Below are 22,908 nucleotides of genomic sequence, written 5' to 3' on the forward strand. Positions count from 1 at the left end.
TTTCCCATGTCCGAGGGCACTTTTTACCACAGTGGGTAAATAGCCCCCCCCCCCCCAAAACAAAAAGCCAGTGCAGGAGTGGCCTAGTGGTTAGGGTGGTGGACTTTGGTCCTGAGGAACTGAGTTCGATTTCCACTTCAGGCACAGGCAGCTCCTTATGACTCTGGGCAAGTCACTTAACCCTCCATTGCCCCATGTAAGCCGCATTGAGCCTGCCATGAGTGGGAAAGCGCGGGGTACAAATGTAATAAAAAATTTAAAAAAAAACCTTACCATGTTGCCATGCGGCAGGGAGCACTTACAGTCATCCATTGACGGCATAAATATGGTACCCAAAAGCTAGGTGCGGGATCCATCCCGAATGCTATTCTGTAAAGGGCCTGCTCCTTCTATAGAATAGCACTTAGCACTCAAGTTTTTCGGCGATGAAATTTTGGCACCATTTACTGAATTCCTTCCAAAGTGTTTGGTGGCTTAAAAATCCACATCTTTTCCTGATGTCCACAGGGCAACTTAAGAGGTGAAAGCAATTTCAGGTATTAATACCCAGGGTTTAGTAGATGAGTGCATTGCTTTTGTTTTTGGAAATATTCATTTAAGGGGGACGTTATCAACATGGGCTACTGTTAAGACAGGTTCTTTTTCTATTATCCCCAGTTATTAGCATAGTTGCCGAGAGGGGGGGCAGGGAGGACAAAATTCCCTGGGCCCGGGCCTCCAAAGGGGACCAGGCGCCGCAATTCCACCCGCCCTCCATCGTCGACCGTCTGCCCCGTGCATTGAAATTGCAGTCTCACCTCCGTGAAAGTAGTGCTGCAGGCAGCAGAATGCCTCCCTTCGGCCCTCCTTCCCTCCTTGTGTCCCACCCTCATCTGATGTAAATCCCATGAGGGCAGGACACAAGGAGGGAAGGAGGGCCGAAGGGAGGCGTTCTGCTGCCTGCAGCGCTGCTTTCACGCAGGTGAGACTGCGCTTTCAATGCAGGGGGCCTGGCCCGGTGGCGGACGGAGGGGGAGAGCGGCGGCGACCTCAGGGGGGTGGAGGGGGAGCGGCAGCAGCGACATGAGGGGTGGGGCGGCGAGGGAAGGGCAGCAAAGGCGGGGCCCCGGGGGCGGCCTTGCCCTGGGCCCGGCCCAGGCCCAGTCTCTCGGCGGCCCTGGTTATTAGTAACTCCTTCTCATTGCATAAAATGGGACTTATGTTAAATAACCCGTTTTAATGGTAACCCACCAGTGTAATGTTTTTCAAAATCACAATCCTGAATTAAACTGGAATGTACAACCACTTGCATATAACAGGCGTTTGATAAACTGCTGTGTCCAACAGAAAATGAAATTAGACTGAAATCCAAATCTTGTTACAGATTTATTTGTGGTTGTGCCTCTCCAGAAGATAGTAAACCTAAAGGCTTGATGCTAGATGTAAAAGATTGTGATATACATAGAATACTGTCAAAGTTTTAAAAACCACTGAACTCTGATAATAGGAAGCAACTGAAAATTGCTAAAAGGCAACAAATTCGGTATCTCAGCCAAAATGGTTATATAATCTGGGGCGGCCACCGACCACAGTCCAGATGTAAGATCTGCAGGCAGTCTGCAATAAATCAAAGTCTTGATCTCTTGCAAAGAGTTAGCTGGGTGGGATTGTTGATGTTTAACTGAATGGAATCCTCTGATGATATGACCTATATGGAAGAAGAAAACAGGATGAAAGTGGCATGTGGAATGAATATTGAAGTTTCCTTCATACTGAATATAAAAATGTCATGTTTTTTAAAGGCTAATAGTTAAATGGTATAAACTCAGAGATTTAGGGATATTCTTCTTCTTCACTAGAGTCCTGTGAGTCTGTCTATGGGAGTTGTCTCTACTCATAGAGAGAATGCATAATGCTGTTGAAGCTTTTCTGATTCTAATTAACATTCCACAGTGTAAAGCACATTTATTTTCTAGCCTCTCAGTGGGCAATCAATCATTTAAATATTTAAGGTGGAGTCTTGAGCTTTGTACTCCTGTGGAAGCACATCTGCACTTTGGCTGACAACTGAAAATGATTAGTTTTCTTTGGTGATGTCATAAAATAATTCATGAAGAGGAAAAGAGATGGAAATGGAAGCCATTTTGATGACATCACTATGGAATGCTATAGCATATGCTTCTTGAGGACTTCTATTGGCACTTTTTGTTTACATTAGGCAAAAAAGAATATCTCACACCTAAAATATTAAAAGTATCCAGCGCACAGCCAAACCACATTTTGAGTATCCAAGTAATAGTTTCCAGAACCATCCTAACCTCTGTGATACATTTCTAAGGGCTTACAATCTTTGTAAATACATCTCTAATTATATAGTACAGACCACTGTGAAGTAATAATTTAATGGGTTTGTTGCATTTAATTAAGGAAGTGCCCTCTTATATTTTACACTATGATTCTTTCTTTGTACAGAACACCAGTATGACAACATCCGTAATTATAAAACATGTATATAAATCAAAAAGCATACATTAAATTGTGTCTGTATCTAACAGTTTTCTGGGGAGAAGTTTCTGTCAATGTCGTAGCTAGGACTGAATGGACACCGGGCAGAAAAATTAAGCTAGGCCCCTATAACACTATCCCTCCCAAAGTACTGGGAACCCAAGGGAGAGGGTGGAACACCTTCACAGTCCCAGTATCCAAACCCTGACAAAAACAAACCTATTCCAGACCTCTATAGAAAATCCGTCATAATAAAGAAGCACTAATGTCCAGGACTCGTATTACAACAACCCTATTTTTAAAAATTGTGACACTCTATAATACCAGTATATTTCCTGCTGGAAAAATAGAACAAGTCAGACTTCTATAGATCCCTAGCACAGAAACTAAATACTAGCAGAAAACTTCACAGAAACTATAGGCTAGCAGAATATCTCATCATGATCATACACGCAAAACAACAAATAGAAAACAAGGGACTACAGATCAGTAATAAAACTGTAAAATTCAAGAAGTCAGATTCCGCATAAACAGCAATACTAGAGAATTAAAAACGGAAATGCAAGATAGCAAAGATGCACATTTCCCAAAGCTGACATATTCCAATTAATAAATTCAGAATAAAATATTTTTCTACCTTTGTTGTCAGTGCATTTTATGTTTCCATTTGGTTTTGGTCCAAGTGTCTCTGCTTTTCTCTATTTTTCCTTTCATTCCTGGGTCTCCTGTCCATTTGACATTTCATTTCTTTCCATGTTCACCATCCTTCTTCCTTCTATGCCCCTTGTCCTATCCAGAATCTCCTGTGTCCTTTTCTCCATCTTCCTCCCATGTTCAGTATCTGTCCTGTCAGCGTCTATATCCTTCGCCCTCTGCCCATCAAAAGTCCTCAGTGTCTCCATCCCTTGCCCTGCTTTCAGCATCAACCCTCAGTGTCCCTGGCCTCTATGCTGTCTTCATGCCCAGCATAATTATAGTTTACATCCCTGGCATCTTTTTCTGTGTCCCTCCTCTTATCCAGCTTGTGCCCTCGCTCTTCCCCTCCTCCAACACCACACACACTTCAGTCAGCATCTCTCCATTCCTCCCCCTCCCTGTGGTCTGGCATCTCTCCCTTCCTTCCTCTGTTGGTCCAATATCTCCCCCATCTCTATATCTTTTGCCTTCACTCCCCCCCCCCCCCCAGTCCAGCATCTCTTTTCTTCTTCCCCCTATACCATCTGGTTTCTCTGTCTTTTTCCTCCATTTTTCTCTGCCTACAGAGTCCAGCATATTCCCCTCTTTCTTTCCCCCTTTTGGTCTGGCATCTCTCACTCTCACTTCCCCCATGAGTCTAACATTCATCCCTACTCCACTCCCCTCTCCACAGTCCTGCAAACTTACAGTGGATCACCAGCAGCAATCATACAAAGACGTGCTGCTTCCAGCTGGCTGGCCCCTCAGTCTTCCCTCTGCTACATCCAGCCCACAAGTTGCCACATCCCGGCTCCTCCAATGCAACAGGAAGATCAAGGGGCCAGTTGGCTGGAAGAAGCATGTTTCTGCATCGCTGCCAGTGAGCCACTGTAAGTTTGCAGGGCTGCATAGCAAATATAAGTGGAAGATCCATACGAAAGGATTTGTCAAGGCCAGCCCAGTGGCTCTTTGCGCAATGCAGAAGGTGCTAGTATGATCCCTGATTTGGCTGTTCTGCCACCTGGATTGGCTGGGGCTGGAGATGCTCTGGAGAGTGACACCTAGTGACCAGAGGTCAATATTGCAGTCTAGAAGGAAATCTGGTGCAATGCTCCTGGTCCAGAATCAGCAATGCAGTGAGCTACTTGATACTTTGGTGGGCAGGAGGATAAAACAGGAGAAAGGTTCCTGGGTATTTTTAAAGGAAGACTTGAAGTACTATAATCCGATCCGTGGTTCTGGTTGAAATGGAAGTTCAAGTAGTCAGAAGAAACTGCTGGGTCTAAAGTAAGAGGAAGGAATTGGTCCATAGGGAACAATCATCCAGAAGTGTGCAATCATCTTCCTTTTCCCAAGACCCAAATCAGTTCTTCATCAACATACTTGTACCTGCCTATCCTGCTTAAGAGGAGATTTGCCTCATCTCACCCTCTGCTTATATAAACAGAAATCTTTCAGTCTCTCTATATGGATTGTTAGTCACTGTGTCAGTCATGCTCCCAAAGTCCTATTTGTGCTGCTTTTTTTGGACATTTGCCAATTGATTTTCTTAGGGTTAACTTTCACTTAAAACTGTACCTTAGTAACTGTAATTGGAAGTTGAAGTGATTATCTCCAAGAAGTAAAGTATCCACAAGTAAAGAGTGTTCTGATCATCGCCCAGGCTCTGTGTATGTAGAGGAACTATAATGTGCTTCTCTTCTTACCTCATTGATCACCATTTACAGGTTTCTGTGCACGATTCAGATTCTTGTACTTGTTCTTTGGCTACTGGTGTTCCACAGGGGTTGGCCCTATCTGTTCTCCTGAATAACCTGTAGCTTGCCCCTTTCCGTCAGACGTCTCAGCATATTAATGTGCAATACAGAATTTATGCATACAACATTATTTTTATTTGAAAGCTCATTTACAGATGCTGCCTGCAAATTTATATTTATATCGTCACCTAGATGTCCCCTAATCGGCTGGCTCTAAAACTTTCCAAAACAGTCCTGCCCCGATGGTCCATCACATCTTGCGTTTATCTCCTCATGTCATTCAAATACTGTAGGTAGCATATTATGTCATAATGTGTACTGTTTGAATATTTTTTTTCTGCTGAAATTATCTATTGCCAGTGTCCAGAGTGTTTTTGCTGTACACTGCCTTGGGTGAATGTCTTCAGAAGGGCGGTAAATAAATCCTAATAAATAAATAAGTCAGTCATGTGCAAAAACTACTCATTAGTCCCAATTAGTGTTTGCTAAGGCCAATTATTGGTAGCTATCTCCAATTAAGTGCGAATATATTGCCAAGCAGCTAATTATGTTATGCTTGTAACTGACCTTATTCTATAACTTTAGATGCCATTTATAGAATTTGGGGGTTAGTTAGGGATTCCATGGCACCATCACATTTCCCCATACCTTAAGGCTCTGCATTGGCTTCCAGTGCAATTTTGAATTAAATTTAAAACCTTATTGCATCAAAGAGCCCTGCAACATGATGCACCTTACTACATGAGCACCGTGTTAAAAATTTAATGACCTACTCAAGCTTTGATGATAGATGGATCACTCCAATTATCCATTCCACCTATATTGATAATACATTTTTTAGAAATCAAGGACTGCTCCATTTTGATGGCAGGGCCTGTAGAATGGAATAAGCTGCCTGTATCTTGAGGTATATAACAGATACCGTAACATTTAAGATTTGTGCAATTTACCACTCAATTGAGTATTCAGGTAGTCCTTTGAATAGTATCTGTGATTAGATGGACCAAATTACAGGGGACAGGATTTATGTTGTTCTCCTTGTCCGTTGTCATCACTTATTGTAATTTTTCATTGTATGCTTCTTAATTTTGTTATAATTTAATTCTTTGTTGTTGGCCTCACTTATAATTTTGTTTCCTATATTCTTTATTTTAATGTTATCACGTATTGTAGTAGGTATATAACTTGGTATCATAGAGAATTGTATATTATTGTATATTATCTTGTAATCCACTTAGGATTTAGGTGGAATAGAAATTAGTTAATAATAATAATAATAATAACTGTGGATGCAGATCTGTAGGAAATGCAATATAAGATCATGCACAGAGTATAAATATTGCCATGTACAAATAGCTTGGAGTCTTCATTCTACTGTTAGTGACCTTTGCCCCCTTCCGAAACTGTGGGGTATTCATTCCACTCTTGATGTGTTGGAGTGCTGTTTTCTCTATGGCAGATGATGCCAGCAGGTTTGATTTAAACTGATGGAAAACTGAACTGCACATTTGCTTGCTCAATTGACTTTAATGGGCTTGAATGATCCAAATAAGTTGGAGTCCAAAGTCGAACCAAGCAGAAATGTTTGCCATGCACATCCCTACTTAGCCTACATTGATTTGTCTCCTGGGGACACTATGGCATATTCGGGGTTTGAGGAAAGGAGTGTTGCCCGGGTAAGGTGACATTAGTGAAGTGAATGTGTAGACATATATGCTTTTTCCTATCCAGGCCAATAAGTAAACAAAGTTGTGTGTGCACTGGCTTTTTAAACGGCCAGATATTATCCATTTAATAATAGTCCAGTTTAGAGCAGGGCACAAGCAGCAATCCTGGATGGTAGGGCGAGAGAGAGGTGGGGATGAGTAGTGTTAAGTAATCGAACTGTACAGCTCACTGAGAGGCCCTTTTACAAAGGCACGGCAGGATGTACGTGCGTGCAGTATGTGCCAAAACGCAACTACCACCAGGCTAGTGTGCACCCCTGATGATAATTTTGGATTTGGCACGTGCCTATAACATCTGGACAAATTATTTTTTCATTTCCTACTGCATGCGGCATTTCTGGCATTAATCGGCAGTTTGCGCTCCTGACCAGTCACCACGTGTGTAGCGCATGAACCCTTACCACTAGATCAATGAGTGGCGTTAAAGACTCAGGCCGTAAATAGGCACATGGGAAAAATGGCTCCCGCTGCTAGTGCAGGGCCCTTTTTCCTGCAGCTCGGTAAAAGAATCCCATAGTTCACACCTGCAAGGGGTTGTTGGATGAGTGTGTCACCTAACGATTCACGCAACTTATAGAATACTATCAGTTATGCACATTGCAAGGCGCACTTAGGTGTGCTCACTTACGCCTGCAATTGACAGGATGTGACTGCACTTACCATTAGATGTGCCAGAGTGGATTTATTTTATTATAGTTTACTTCTTTAGATTTTGCTCACACCTTTTTCAGTAGTAGCTCAAGGTGAGTTACATTCAGGTACACTGGATATTTCTCTGTCCCAGGAGGGCTCACAATCTAAGTTTGTACGTGAGGCAATGGAGGGTTAAGTGACTTGCTCAAGATCACAAGGAGCACCAGTGGGATTTCAACCGGCCACCTCTGGATTGCAAGACCGGTGCTCTAACCACTAGGCCACTCCTATTATAAAGGCTTAGGCCTGTACTGAAGCTGTTACAGAATTAGCGCTGTGTGCCATTTTATAGAATTACCACCATTGCGCCGATGTGGTCACCATTCATGATGCATATTCACTTTTGCTATCTAAACAGATAGTAACATTGAATATATGTATTAATTTAAGGGCAGATGCTAGGACTTAGGACAGGGACTGTCAGCTGGATATTGAGAATGTTTGTTTTTTATGAGCCCTTGTGCCAGTAAAATGTATTTTTCTCAGAACAATTTGTTTAGCAATGAGCTTAAAATAGGTTCACTCTCTCTCTCTCTCTCCTCTGTTTTAATTAACTGCTGTGTGTAGATTGTCTGCGTAAATGATTGAATCTGTAATCACATTACCATCTAATAAATCCTTCTTAGTTGCATTTTATGCTTCATCACCATACTACAACAAGATTCGGAGCTTTTAGTAATCTTACCAGCGTTACCCTTTCAGTACTTTTGGATTCTCTTTCAGGAGTTATTACAACAATAGGTAAAGAAGGAATTGAAAACGTCATGGTGGCTTCATTCTCACATATGTTGCTGCATTTAAATTTACTTTAATTTAGTTTGACTTTAGGACAATGAAATGAGTGTTAATTAAAAGCTAGCTGTTCTTGGCTATTGCTTTGAGATCGGGCACGGAACAGACTCTCTGCCTCTTGGATTTTCACTGTCCTGACCATCTCATTTTGTATAATGGCCATAAGATGCATGCAGACCCTTTACCAGTCACTATGGAGATCTGCCACTGTGCCGAGTGGACAGAGTCACTTCCCAAGCAGCCTCGAGGCTAAATCTCTTTGTGATTTTTTTTTTCTTTACCCCAAATCTCTGTGCCATTTTACTCACTTTTTATCCCCATTTATGAATACCCTTTTCATATTTTGAATGAATGATTTCAGGTATACAAATTTTAACACAATTATAAATAGCATATTTTCTCTGTGTAGTATGGAATAAAGTATTACTTCATGTTTCTTGTCAGAGAGAGAGGGAGAACTGGATATTTGTCAGAATCTGAAATTTATAATCTATGGATTTTTTTTGTGTTACACTTTGGTGATCTGTAAACCTTTATGTGTCAGAAGCAGATATATTTCCTACCAATTATTTATTACTCTGCCACCTTATCGTTCTGCATGCATAGATATGTTTATTATTTCCAGTTAGCTAAGTATATTTCTTATCACATTTTTTATTGCGTGGATTATGTATACAGTACTATAGTATACAAGTTCTGTTTCTATTTCATACTCCCTTTCTACCTCCACAAAAGAGGATCTAGGAAGTTTTTATCTAAGCACCAATATAATCAATACACCAGTATAACATATAATAAATATGATAATATTAATGAATACTACTCATACAGACTTACTTTCTCTCTACTCTGGCTAGTGAGAAGCTGCATCACAAAGCTAAAATAAAGTAAACACTTGATCCCAAATTAATAAAATAAATATCAATAATAATACACTCCCTATCAAATAAAACAAAAAAATTGTAAAAACATATTTTCATAATAGAATATAAAGAATTATAAAAATATATTAACAATCCTTACATAATCTCCCGTCCAGTACCCAGCCATGAGTATATGCCTGGGGAGGGAGGGCAGACAGAACTGTAGGCCTTTGGCTTGGGAGTGAGGGGGCGGAGGAGCTGCAGGCATGTGCATTTGTGGGGGGAGAGAAAAACAAGTTTGGGGACAGAACTGGAGATCTTGCTTGAGGCCTGGAAGAGAAAGAGAAAAAAGCCTTGAGCAGCTGGGGGAGAAAAAAAAGAGGTTGAACCTATCCAGTTTGGGGGGGGGGAGTGTCAAGCTAAGTTGGGGAGGGTCAAGCCTGAGGAGGGAGAAGGCTGGGGCAAGGGTGGAGTTAAGCTTAGGGCAGGGAAGAGCCAGGCCTTATGATAATGGAATTCAGTGCAAAAATATTACAAATGTGGGACATTTTATTTGAAACCTATTTCATAAAGAATAAGATTTCAGGGGGGGGGGGGGGTTGAGAAAGTGTGGCCCCCATATCAAGAGAGTAGATCTTCAAAGGAGGAGTTCTCACATTGAGCTGAGGGAGAGGGGGCTTACTGTTCCACTAGGAGCCATGTGGTCCCTCAAAGAGGTGACTGCAACCCAAATCTATAGCAGGACATGTTTATTCTCTCCTACCCTAGGGGTCCTTTTACTAAGGTCCGCTGAAAAATGGCCTGTGGTAGTGTAGGCATGTGTTTTGGGCATACGCAGATCCATTTTTCAGCAAGCCTGAAAAAAATGCCTTTTTAAAATATTTGCCGAAAATGGACGTGCGGCAAATTAAACATAGGCATGCGTCCATTTTGGGTCTGAGACCTTACTGCCACCCATTGACCTGGTGGTAAAGTCTCAAGTGGTAACTGGGCAGTAATGACCTACACGTGTCAAATGCCACTTGGTGCACGTAGCGGATGCATGCCAGAAAATCAAAATTAGTTTTCGGATGCACGTATTGAACTTGCACCAAAAATGAAATTACCGCAAGAGCCACACGGTAGCTGGGCAGTAACTCCATTTTGGCATGCTTTGGGCGTGTATAGACACTTATGCAGCTTAGTAAAAGGGGCACCCTAGTTAACATAATATTTGAACACCTTTCTGACCTCATGTGCAACTTTCTTTAAAATAGTTCCTGTTATGATTGTGGTCATAACTCCTCTCAAACTTACCTTTTTCCTGGTGGTCAGCTTAGCTGCCTTCTGTTTCTTTTGTCTGTTCTTTCTGAGCCGGCTCTCTCTCTCTCTATGCTGGCAGCTTCCAGCAGCATGACTCTAATTGTTTCACTTTACTACAGCTGTGTGTGTGGACTGAGTTAGCGCTACCTCTCTTTGGGTGTACTGGCTTCAAGTGCCTCACGGTGCTGCATTGGTGTGGGTTGGGCCTCTATGGGTTTCAGTGTGCTCTCTGTGTTTCAGTGTGCTGTTGCCTGGGGCTAGGGAGTGTGACATCATCTGGGAGGGCCTTGATAAGGAAGTGGTGTTCTTTCCTTCAAGGCCTTTGCAACGGTGGTGTTTGCTTTAGGTAGGGTGGTGCAGTGTGCACTTCTGACTTTGTGTCTAGTTTCCCTGCTTGCTTTTGCTAAGGTCCAGGTTAGTGTTAGTGCAGTGTGCACTGGTGTCTGTGTGTTTAGCTTTCCTGCTTTTCCCTTGTGGTTCCCCTGCTTTTCCCTCTTGGTTTTGGAAGCACCTTGATAGTTTGTGTCTAACTTGCTAGAGTAGGGCTTAGGAAGCACCTTGTTAGTTTTGTATCTAGCTTGCTAGAGTAGGGCTTAGGAAGCACTTTGATAGTTTGTGTCTAGCTTGCTAGGGTAGTGCTTAGGAAGCACCTTGTTAGTTTTGTATCTAGCTTGCTAGAGTAGTGCTTAGGAAGCTTGGTGCTTAGTAGCACCTGTGTTAGCTTTGTGTTTAGTTCCCTGCTCTGTTAGTTTAGGGCTTAGGAAGTCCCTTTGTTGAGCAGGGCTTAGGAGCTCCTGTTTAGTATAGGGCTTAGGAAGTCCTTTTGTCAGTTTTCTGTTAGGAACACAGGAGCTTGGGAGCACTTAGGTCAGTTTAGGTTTAGGAGTACTTCTGTTTCCAGTCCTGGTCCCTGTGTCATCCTGTATCCAGTAAGTCCTGCTGGCCACTCGAACCCAAGGGCTCAACCCTTGGGGGGTAGTGGCCAAGCACAGGTGAAGCTGTACGGACCAGTCCAGTGTGTTCCGGTCCGGTGTGTGTTCCAGTCAGGTGCGCTCCAGTCCAGTGTGTTCTGGTCCGGTGTGTGTTCCAGTCCTGTGTCCTCCAGTCCGGGGGATTGCAGTCCAGTGTTCCAGTCCTGTGTCCTCCAGTCCGGGGAATTCCAGTCCTTGTGTTCCGGTTCACTGGGTGATGCCTGCAGTCCTTGCTGGTGCCGGTGTGCTTGCCCAGTGTTGGTTGGGGGTTTTGCCTGCTGCTGCCGCTCCTCGGCAGCAGTCCAAGGGCTCACGTTTGCTCCAGAGCCCGGCCCCGCGGGCTCTGAACCTGAGAACCTGACAGTTCCCTTATTTTCTTACTCTTGTTACTCTCTTATCTAGCTATACATTCCATCTTTGCTTACACCTTAAGCTATTAAAATGTTTTATTGTGTATTGTGTAGACAGTGTAATGTAGCATACTTTGTGTGCTAAAAACAGAATAAACCAGTTTTCATAGATCAGAGACGCTGCTCCGATTTTCTCCACTAGACTCCGTGTCGAGTACAATCGAGCGCTAGAGCTTCAATTTATTGACATACATATTGTTTTTACATTTGGATAAAATTAATAATCAACATACGGCAGAGAAGACTCTTGATGCAGGCCAGTACGGCCGAAACACAGCTGTGTCGAGTCCCTTTCTCCCTGCTACCATTTGGCTAATAAAGTTGATTCTACATTTTTACATCCAAAGTGTTGTCTTTTTTATGTAATTTTTTTGATCTTGATGTACTTATTTTTTAAATACAGATTTTATGATTAATTTTAAATTTTGATGTTTTTAATATATATATTTTTATTTTTTGTTTTTTGTTAGTCATCTTCGCTGTTTTGTTTCATGTAGCATACTGTGCCATACTTTGTATTGTTATTTGAATATTTTTACTGCGGTAATTGTCTATTGCTTATATCTGACTTATTCTTGCTGTACACCACCTTGAGTGGATTCCTTCAAAAAGACGGTAAATAAATCCTAATAAATAAACTAAATAAATAAAGGGGACAATTTGGGGAAAAATTACATGCAAATTTCCTGGCCACAGCAACACACACAAAATTCCATATATTTTTTTTGCTACAGACAGTAATGAGCGAAGAGCTCGTTTGCTTCCATAGTAAAAGTTCTACTGAAATTGCTGCTAACCCTTGGCATTTTCTGCAGATTAGAACATCAGCCTCAAGAAATAGAGGATACCTTTTTGCTGAACTAAATATAATGCATTTGTGACTGGCTTTCAAACACTAAAGAAGTTTTTAGTAGGTTTCTGAAGGACATATGCATTTAATTGTTTTTGGTTGATAATTTCAAATTTTAGTACCTTGATATGAGAAACTGGCATTGTGAATTGTTTTATAGATTACATTCCTACTAATAGGGAAATGCAGAATGAGATATTCTCTGGATGATGATGTGGCATTACATGAGGGTAATTCAGTGAGATTGTTCATATATGATGGATCAGAACCATATAGAATTTGGTGAAGAAAAACACGGAACTTGGTATTCTATCTTTTCTTGGTAACCAGTGTAGGTTATATAGAAGAGGAGTTGCTTTGGTGAAGCGAGGTGACCTACATGAGGCCTGCAGCGGTATTTTGTTTTTTTTTATTTTATTTGTAATTTTAATGAATTTTACAAGAAACACTTGTACAGAAAAGGAGTATTACCATACAAGAAAATATTTTATAAAGAAAATCTATTAAATGATAATTACTGCTAAAGTCCACAATTATAGGCAAGGCACTATTCAAAAATTGGTTAACATAGGAAAAAATGAATAGAACATATTCCCACTTATCCTATCATGGAGTAGATACTAATGGAGGAAGCACCAGAGAGTTTACGGCTGGTTCTTGTCTGGAGTCCAGGGATTTTGCTAATTGATCACTCTCAAAGAAAACATATTTAATAGATTGAAATTTAACAACACATTTACAAGGAAAATGAAGCCAGAAAATTCCCCCCTGTGACAATACACGATCACGAAGTTTCAAAAAAGACTGATGTTTTTTCTGAATTTGTCTAGCAATATCAGGAAATACTTTGACTTTGCAATTCAGAAAGACTTCATGTCTATGTTTAAAGAAAGTTTTCAAGATCCAGTCCCGATCCGGCTGTAGAACAAAGTCTATAATTAATGTAGCAGGTTGTACTCCACATAGTTCATCTTCAATTGTTTGTGATAAATTCAAATTTAGCTCCTCAAATGGGGTTTCCATAGATGGTATTATGTGCTCACTTGGTTTCTTAACATAGGGAGCCAAATAATAAATCCTTGCTACAGGTGGAAACAATTGTTCAGTAATTTTTAATACTTCAGAAAGATATCTTTTAGCGTGCAGCGGTATTTTGAGCCGTTTGTAATTTTTTGATAAAGCCACTTTTAATTCATGCATGTAAAGATGTGCATGTAAATCCAAATTGCAGCCAATTAATGTCAATTGTGCCCAATTATTGGTGCTAATATGCTCGTTACTCAATTCAATTGCGCACGCCCAAATTTGGGCATGTAATTTTAAGCACCGTTTATTGAGTTCTCCTGCACGTGCCCAGCTGGCACTCATATGCTTAAGTTCTAGTTTTCTATAACTTTACATACAAATGTCGCTTACATTTAGGCGCTAAAGTTATAGAATGAGGGGGATATAGATTAATCTGATAGAGAGAACATATTTGGCCGAGAAAAAGGTGATGGCCGTCTTCTGTGCAACTTAGAGAGAACATTAGTGAAGACACTTTGAACATTCAACAGCCCTCCCTGTTCTCTTCAAGTGGCCAGAATTCATATGTTAAGACTTGTTGTTCTCAAAGTATTTTAATAAAAGATATTTGTGTAGTTACAAGAATGAAGAGACACTAATTCTCCCAGAAGTGTTCAGTGAATAAACCTTAATTCCCATCCCATATGTTTGACCAAACTGCATATTTTGTTCTGCTGTGCGAATATTATATGAAAATTATGGTTTGCACCAGTACCTCACAACTCATGATCATTCTAATGGAATGAATAGGGTCAATGACAAGTCTTTTAAAATGCAAAAACATTTGGCATGTTTCCATACACACAAAAATTACTATAAAATGAGCAGTCCATATTCATTTTTGCAGATTACTATGATTTCCAATCAAGTCTAACAGCTACAGGCTCAATAAACACTGTAAATTGTAAATAAATTGCATCGTTTCATTTCTCCTGTACAGCCAACACCATTAATTTGCCCCTGCTTGAGCAACACTTGACACATCAGCTTTCCCAGGAGACATTTCTGAACGGCAGACAAATTTTGCCCTGTTTCCTTGGCACTGAAAGAAACTCAGCGCTCCTGTAGTCCTTTGCAGTTCGCCAGCAGCTGTGCTAAATTAAACAAAACCTGCCTGCAATACATATCTTTTTAACTTGCTGTTGGCCTTCTGCATTTCTACATATGGAGTATGATTTCTGGCATGTTCACGGCAGAGTGTAGCATTTGGTGCAAGTCTGAAAAAAGGATCATCTTACATCATTTATTTAAGCAGGGCCATTGGTATTTATGTTTTGCTTGTGCCTGATTTTACTTTGATTAAAATATAAGCATGTGGTTAGAGTGATAGGAATTTAGTACTACATACAGAATAAAAATAATCTCTGGGGATATTTTTGTGGGCACTTATAATGTAAGTAGTGTTGCCAAGCCAAATCCCTGGCTTTTCTGTGTAATGTAAATATTGGTTCCTTTGAACCATTTCATTATACCCTATAGAAAACTTGTTACTTGATATTAGACAGCAAACTTATTATGTGCAAATGCAAAAATATCCACAAATGCCACGTGGGGGGGGGGGGCATAATCAAAAGGGGCGCCCAAGTTTTCCTGAGGACATCCTCGCAGGACGTCCTGGCGAAGGGGCGGGGAAACCCGTATTATCGAAACAAGATGGGCGTCCATCTTTCGTTTCAATAATACGGTCAGGGACGCCCAAATCTTGAAATTTAGGTCGTCCCTAGAGATGGTCGTCCTTAGACTTGGTCATTTCTGATTTTTGGCGATAATGGAAACTAAGGACGCCCATCTCAGAAACGACCAAATGCAAGCCCTTTGGTCGTGGGAGGAGCCAGCATTCGTAGTGCACTGGTTCCCCTGACATGCCAGGACACCAACCGGGCAGCCTAGGGGGCACTGCAGTGGACTTCAGAAAAAGTTCCCAGGTACATAGCTCCCTTACCTTGTGTGATGAGCCCCCCAAAACCCACTCCCCACAACTTTACACCACTACTATAGCCCTTATGGGTGAAGGGGGGCACCTAGATGTGGGTACAGTGGGTTTCTGGTGGGTTTTGAAGGGCTCACATTTACCACCACAAGTGTAACAGGTAGGGGGGATGGGCCTGGGTCCGCCTGCCTGAAGTGCACTGCACCCGTGCTGTCATGGAGCTGGGTATGATATTTGAGGCTGGCAAAAAATATTAAAAAAAAATTTTTTTTTGAGTATGGGAGGGGGTTAGTGACCACTGGGGGAGTAAGGGGAGGTCATCCCCGATTTCCTCGAGTGGTCATCTGGTCAGTTTGGGCCCTTTTAGTGGCTTGGTCGTAAGAAAAACAGGACCAGATAAAGTCGTCCAAGTGTGACGCTTTTTTTTTTCCCATTATGGGTCGAGGACGCCCATGTGTTAGACACGTCCAAGTCCCACCTTTGCTACGCCTCCAACACACCCCTGGGAACTTTGGTCGTCCCCGCAACGGAAAGCAGTTGGGGACGCTCAAAATCGGCTTTCCGTTATACCGATTTGGGCGACCCTGTGAGAAGGACACCCATCTTGCGATTTGTGTCAAAAGATGGGCGTCCTTCTCTTTCAAAAATAAGCCTGATAGCAAAAGTAGGGGTTGTTACGGTTCTTCATCAAGTCTCACAGTAGAAATGCTCATTACTTTCAAATAAGTTGTAAAAACAGAAGAGTAATTAGAATATAACCACATCCCCTGTTTTAGAGTTTCCATTTCAGCCTAGTGCTAAAATAAGTATTCAGGCTTTCTGATGACACCCCTCACCAATTTATACAGTAAAGGGTGTATCAAAATATTATGTACTGCATGGCATATTCAAACTGTGCATATACCCCCCTAATTCTATAAAAGACACTAAAAATTGTGCCAAATTTGTATGCTCAATTTAATTGAACAAGCTAATTAGTGCCAATAATTGGCTTTTTAACAAGCAATTATTGGAACTAATTGAAATCAATTAAGTACGCACGTGATCCATGCATCCTGGAAAAGGGAGTGCAAAAATGGGAAGGTCATGAGTGTTTCAGGGCAGAGCGTGGATATGCGCAAATACAGAATGTACTAGGCTACGCATATTTGGTTTGTTATTCTCTAAACAACTTATGAAATTTTATAAAATGTTGTACAGGAATCAGAGAGAAAAGTCTTTTAATTACTGACCCACCAGCACAGCATCAGACATCAGTTTCAAGTTATAACAAGCTTACAAAATCTAACATCAGTACCTCTGGTAATTATAAGTAATTAGACTAATTATATAAAGAAGAGAAAAAGAAGGAAGAAAAGTTTCTTCCTCATACAAAGTTCACAGATCAGAGAGAAAGACGATAAAGGAAGAAAGAAAGAATGAAAGAAAGATTCTTAGATATAGGGAATTAGTTTATACGAAGGTGGGAGGACAAACCCCTTCGGGAAAATCAGGCCATTTGGATGGATCTGAAACTCTCTCTCCAAGCATGCCTAGTTTCAGAGTTCCTTTGTCTGCAGCGTGGTTTTATAGGCTGTGGTGAGCAGCCACCTCTCCTCTACCCTGGACTAATCTTAGGTGCTGCATATGTGCTGGAGACTTGTAATTAGGACTTTCATATGTGCTGGAAGCTTGCAATTGGTGTCCTTGTCATTCCTTTTCTCAGTAAATTACTTTTGTAACAGGATATACCAGGTATCTGAGTTGCCAGTTGCCTTAGCAACATTTTCACCATCAGAGCTTGTGACCAGCCAGAATTTCCTTCATGTGGCTGATAGGAAAAGAGAGATGGGGGATGGGAAATAATGCAGTATACCTGAAGTAGAACTTTATAGCTTATAGCTAAAATTATAGGCAAGAATAAGGAGATTCCATGCGTAAATTTAGGCAGGGGCATATGAATGCACCAAAATTTACACACGACCCTGGCACGGCTTATAGAATAGAGCTTAAGCGTTTTATTTCAGCGCGATTTATTGAATTCATCCCATAGCATACACAGCCAAGAAACAACGTCACTGGATGAAATCTACAATACTATGGAGGGGCTACACCAAAAACTTTTTCATTTTTCCTCTCATTAAAAGTGGTTCCATGGTCAGTAGCGTAAGGTACTTCTGGACTTCTTAGCATTGTCTGATTGACTGTCATTTTATGTATTCAGAATGCTGTTTTCAATCTACTCTAAGGAGCTTCTGCTGGTGTAAATTCTCCTACAGTTCATATATTGTTCATTCTTTTCCAGATCAGAGGTCATAAAGCTTCAGCTTCCTTCAAGAGGTAACATAGAGCCCAAACAAGGAGAAGTGGTGCATGACAGGACGTACTGCTTGTCTGCGCAGCAAGATCGAAGATCGCCAACAGGAGATTCAGGAATTGCAGACAATGGTATGAAATATTCAACTGTATCTGTACATAAAGCAGCAAAATGTAAGCCACATTGAGCCTGCAAATTGTTGGGAAAATGTGGGATACAAATGCTATAAATAAATAAAGATTAGAGGCTTTTATCATCAGGAAATTGTAATTGTTTATTCTCATTTCTAGTGGAGGATCAAATGTTTCGTTCTGTAGAGGGGCAGGCTGCCTCGGATGAAGAAGAAGAGAAATGGACAGGAGAGCCACAGTTTCGGGTAGCTGAAGTGCAGAAACTCTTGGCCAGGCTTTCCTGCTGTGGCAGTGGGTATGGCTATTTTATGCATGCAACCTCTCTTGTGTTATCATTTGCTGAGGCTAATCAAACTGCAGCCTCCATTCCCAACAGAAATGCTTTCTTATTTAATACATCTTTTTACTTTTTATCTAAATATCTTTCAAATGGGTGTGAACTAATAAGGATTTTTGTAGGTTGTAATATTTTTATAAGAAAAACACCAATTTGTATATTTAATAATGCAACAAAAATATTAAGTATTGAAAAACCAGTTCATAGAAGTAGTAGAAGTGTTGTCTTTTCAGCTCAAAGGTAGTTTTGGGATTGCAACCTGACAAGAAAGATTTACCTGGCTATAATCTATTCAGGAAGGACAGAGTAGGAAAAAAGGGTGGAGGAGTGGCCTTATATGCTAAGAATAATATTAAAGTGACAGAACTGCAGGACATGTGGGGTATGGAAAAAGCGCTGTGGGTTAAACTGGAAAAGGGAATGGAAAATGTATCTATATCAGAGTAATATACAGGTCACCCTCACAGTCGGAGGAAGTGGACAGGGACTTAATTGAAGACATCCTCACAATAGCTAGGAAAGGGGAAGTACTATTGATAGGTGACTTCACTATACCAGATGTTGAAAGGGGTATCCCTGCTGCGGGATTGTCTAGAAACAAAGAAATCTTGGATTCCCTACAAGAAGAATTGTTTCAGCAGTGGGTAACGGAACCAATGCAGGATGGAACTAATCTGGACCTGATGCTGGCGAATGGAGAGAATGTTTCTGACGTCAAGGTGGGAGACCATTTGGCATCTGGTGATCATTGAATGGTGTGATTCAATATTAAAATGGGAGAGGACTCATTCAAGATTGAAGGTCCTGGATTTCAAAAGAACTAACTTTGCCGAGATGGGGGCATTTCTAAAGGAACAGTTCGTAGGATGGGAACAGCTGAATGATGTAGAACAGCAATGGACAAGACTGAAAGTAGCTATAGTAAAGGCAACTAACCTGTATGTTAGAAAATTACATAAAAGTAAGAGGAAAAGAAGGCTGCTCTGGTACTCGAACATAGTAGCTGAAAAGTTAAGGGAAAGGAGGTTAACCTTCACATGTTATCAGATGACTCAGAAAGATGAAGACAAGCGAGAAACTGGAAAATCTCTCAGGAAAGTGAAGAGGCAAATGGAAGAAAATATAGCTAATATGGTAAAATTGGGGGATCTTATTCAGATATATACAGTGGGGGAAATAAGTATTTGATCCCTTGCTGATTTTGTAAGTTTGCCCACTGACAAAGACATGAGCAGCCCATAATTGAAGGGTAGGTTATTGGTAACAGTGAGAGATAGCACATCACAAATTAAATCCGGAAAATCACATTGTGGAAAGTATATGAATTTATTTGCATTCTGCAGAGGGAAATAAGTATTTGATCCCTCTGGCAAACAAGACCTAATACTTGGTGGCAAAACCCTTGTTGGCAAGCACAGCGGTCAGACGTCTTCTGTAGTTGATGATGAGGTTTGCACACATGTCAGGAGGAATTTTGGTCCACTCCTCTTTGCAGATCATCTCTAAATCATTAAGAGTTCTGGGCTGTCGCTTGGCAACTCGCAGCTTCAGCTCCCTCCATAAGTTTTCAATGGGATTAAGGTCTGGTGACTGGCTAGGCCACTCCATGACCCTAATGTGCTTCTTCCTGAGCCACTCCTTTGTTGCCTTGGCTGTATGTTTTGGGTCATTGTCGTGCTGGAAGACCCAGCCACGACCCATTTTTAAGGCCCTGGCGGAGGGAAGGAGGTTGTCACTCAGAATTGTACGGTACATGGCCCCATCCATTCTCCCATTGATGCGGTGAAGTAGTCCTGTGCCCTTAGCAGAGAAACACCCCCAAAACATAACATTTCCACCTCCATGCTTGACAGTGGGGACGGTGTTCTTTGGGTCATAGGCAGCATTTCTCTTCCTCCAAACACGGCGAGTTGAGTTCATGCCAAAGAGCTCAATTTTTGTCTCATCTGACCACAGCACCTTCTCCCAATCACTCTCGGCATCATCCAGGTGTTCACTGGCAAACTTCAGACGGGCCGTCACATGTGCCTTCCGGAGCAGGGGGACCTTGCGGGCACTGCAGGATTGCAATCCGTTATGTCGTAATGTGTTACCAATGGTTTTCGTGGTGACAGTGATCCCAGCTGCCTTGAGATCATTGACAAGTTCCCCCCTTGTAGTTGTAGGCTGATTTCTAACCTTCCTCATGATCAAGGATACCCCACGAGGTGAGATTTTGCGTGGAGCCCCAGATCTTTGTCGATTGACAGTCATTTTGTACTTCTTTCATTTTCTTACTATGGCACCAACAGTTGTCTCCTTCTCGCCCAGCGTCTTACTGATGGTTTTGTAGCCCATTCCAGCCTTGTGCAGGTGTATGATCTTGTCCCTGACATCCTTAGACAGCTCCTTGCTCTTGGCCATTTTGTAGAGGTTAGAGTCTGACTGATTCACTGAGTCTGTGGACAGGTGTCTTTCATACAGGTGACCATTGCCGACAGCTGTCTGTCATGCAGGTAACGAGTTGATTTGGAGCATCTACCTGGTCTGTAGGGGCCAGATCTCTTACTGGTTGGTGGGGGATCAAATACTTATTTCCCTCTGCAGAATGCAAATAAATTCATATACTTTCCACAATGTGATTTTCCGGATTTAATTTGTGATGTGCTATCTCTCACTGTTACCAATAACCTACCCTTCAATTATGGGCTGCTCATGTCTTTGTCAGTGGGCAAACTTACAAAATCAGCAAGGGATCAAATACTTATTTCCCCCACTGTAAGTGATAGGAAGAAATGCCATAATAGCATCGTGAGGCTCAAAGCTGAGGGAGAGAAATATGTGAAAGATAAGGATAAAGCTGAACTTCTTAACAATTATTTCTGCTCTGTGTTCATGGATGAAAGGCCGGGGGTAGGGCTGCAGGAAACAAAGGCTAAAGGGGATTGATGTATGGTAGATCAAGACCCGTTTACGGAGGACTGTGTTCGTGAGGAGCTAGCTAAACTAAAAGTAGACAGAGCGAAGGGGCCTGATGGGATACACCCAAAGGTGCTCAAGGAACTCGGAAAGGTTCTGGTGCTCCGCTGACTAACCTCTTCAATGCTTCCTTAGAAACTGGAATGGTCCCGGAGGACTGGAGAAGGGTGAATGTGGTTCCTTTGCACAAGAGTGGAAGTAAGGAGGTGGTTGGAAATTATACACCTGTCAGTCTGACCTCTGTGGTGAGTAAGCTAATGGAAACGCTACTAAAGCGGAGGATTGTGAGATTTCTTGAACTTAATGGAATGCAGGACCCAAGGCAGCATGGCTTCACTAGTGGCAGGTCGTGTCAGACGAATCTGATTGACTTCGACTGGGTGACCAAACAGTTGGACGAGGGAGGGGCGCTAGATGTGGTATACTTAGATTTCAGCAAAGCTTTTGACACGGTTCCGCAGAGGCGACTGATAAATAAATTGAGTGCCCTTGGTATGGGACCTAGAGTAACTGATTGGGTTAAAAATTGGTTGAATGGAAGGAGGCAGAGGGTAGTGGTAAACGGAGCTTGCTGGGAAGAAAGGGATGTTGTCAGTGGAGCACCGCAACGATCGGTCCTTGGGCCGGCTCTTTTTAACGTCTTTGTGAGCGATATTGCAGAAGGGCTGTCTGGTAAGATTTGTCTCTTTGCGGATGATACCGAACTCTGCAACAGGGTGGACACCTTGGAGGGTGTGAATGATGTGAGGAAGGACTAGTGAAGCTGGAGGAATGGACAGATATATTTGTCAACTAAGATTTAATGCTATAAAATGCAGGTTCATGCACTTGGATCACAAGAATCGGAGGGAACGGTATAGTATAGGGGGTGAAGTGCTTCAGTGTATGAAGGAAGAGCAGGATATGGGGGTGATTGTGTGTGATGACCTTAAAGCTTCCAAACAGGTAGAAAAAGCAACAATCAAATTCAGAAGGATGCTTGGATGCATAAAAAGTGGGATGACCAGCAGGAAAAAGAAGGTGATAGTGCTATTGTATAAGTCTCTGGTGAGGCCTCATTTAGAGTACCGCTTTTCTACAGTTTTTGCAACCACATCCAGTGTGCAGTTCTGGAGACCACACCTACGAAAAGATATAAACAGGATGGCGTCAGTTCAGAGGGCAGCTACGAAATTAGTAAGCGGTCTTGAATGCAAAAAATATAGGTGCAGGCTTATGAACCTCAACATGTATACGCTGGAAGAAAGGAAGGAGAGAGATGATATGATGGAGACATTTAAGTATCTCAATGTCATTAATGTACAGCAAGTGAGCCTTTTTCACCTGAAGGAAAACTCTGGAATGAGGGGGCAAACGATGAAGTTAAGAGGGAATGGGCTTAGGAGTAATCTAAGAAAGTATTATTTCACAGAAAGGGTGGTAGAAGCCTGGAATGGCCTCCCGGTGGAGGTTGTGGAGTCAAGGACTGTGTCAGAATTTAAGAAGGCATGGGATAAGCATGTGGGATCGCTTTGGAAAAGGAAGAGATAGGGGTTACGGAGGATGGGCAGACTGGATGGCCCATTTGGCCTTTATCTGCCGTCCTGTTTTTATCAAAAGATTTAAGGGCCCTTTTACTGAGCTGTGGTATGCACTGGCGCGTGCCTACCATGCAGTAAGAAAGCACT

At 41.9% G+C, this 22,908-nt stretch overlaps 1 protein-coding gene across 1 annotated transcript in view; it reads left to right on the top strand.

The window, feature by feature from the left end:
* EFCC1 (EF-hand and coiled-coil domain containing 1) overlaps nucleotides 1-22,908 on the top strand; it is a 130,517-nt gene that overhangs the window by 91,780 nt on the left and 15,829 nt on the right. Inside the window, exons 3-4 of the mRNA XM_030206589.1 lie at nucleotides 17,804-17,946; nucleotides 18,106-18,241. Coding sequence (XP_030062449.1) covers nucleotides 17,804-17,946; nucleotides 18,106-18,241 — 279 coding nt within the window. The remainder of the gene's footprint in view (nucleotides 1-17,803; nucleotides 17,947-18,105; nucleotides 18,242-22,908) is intronic.

This window comes from Microcaecilia unicolor, chromosome 6, assembly GCF_901765095.1.
Source record: "Microcaecilia unicolor chromosome 6, aMicUni1.1, whole genome shotgun sequence".
Taxonomy (NCBI): Eukaryota; Metazoa; Chordata; class Amphibia; order Gymnophiona; family Siphonopidae; genus Microcaecilia; species Microcaecilia unicolor.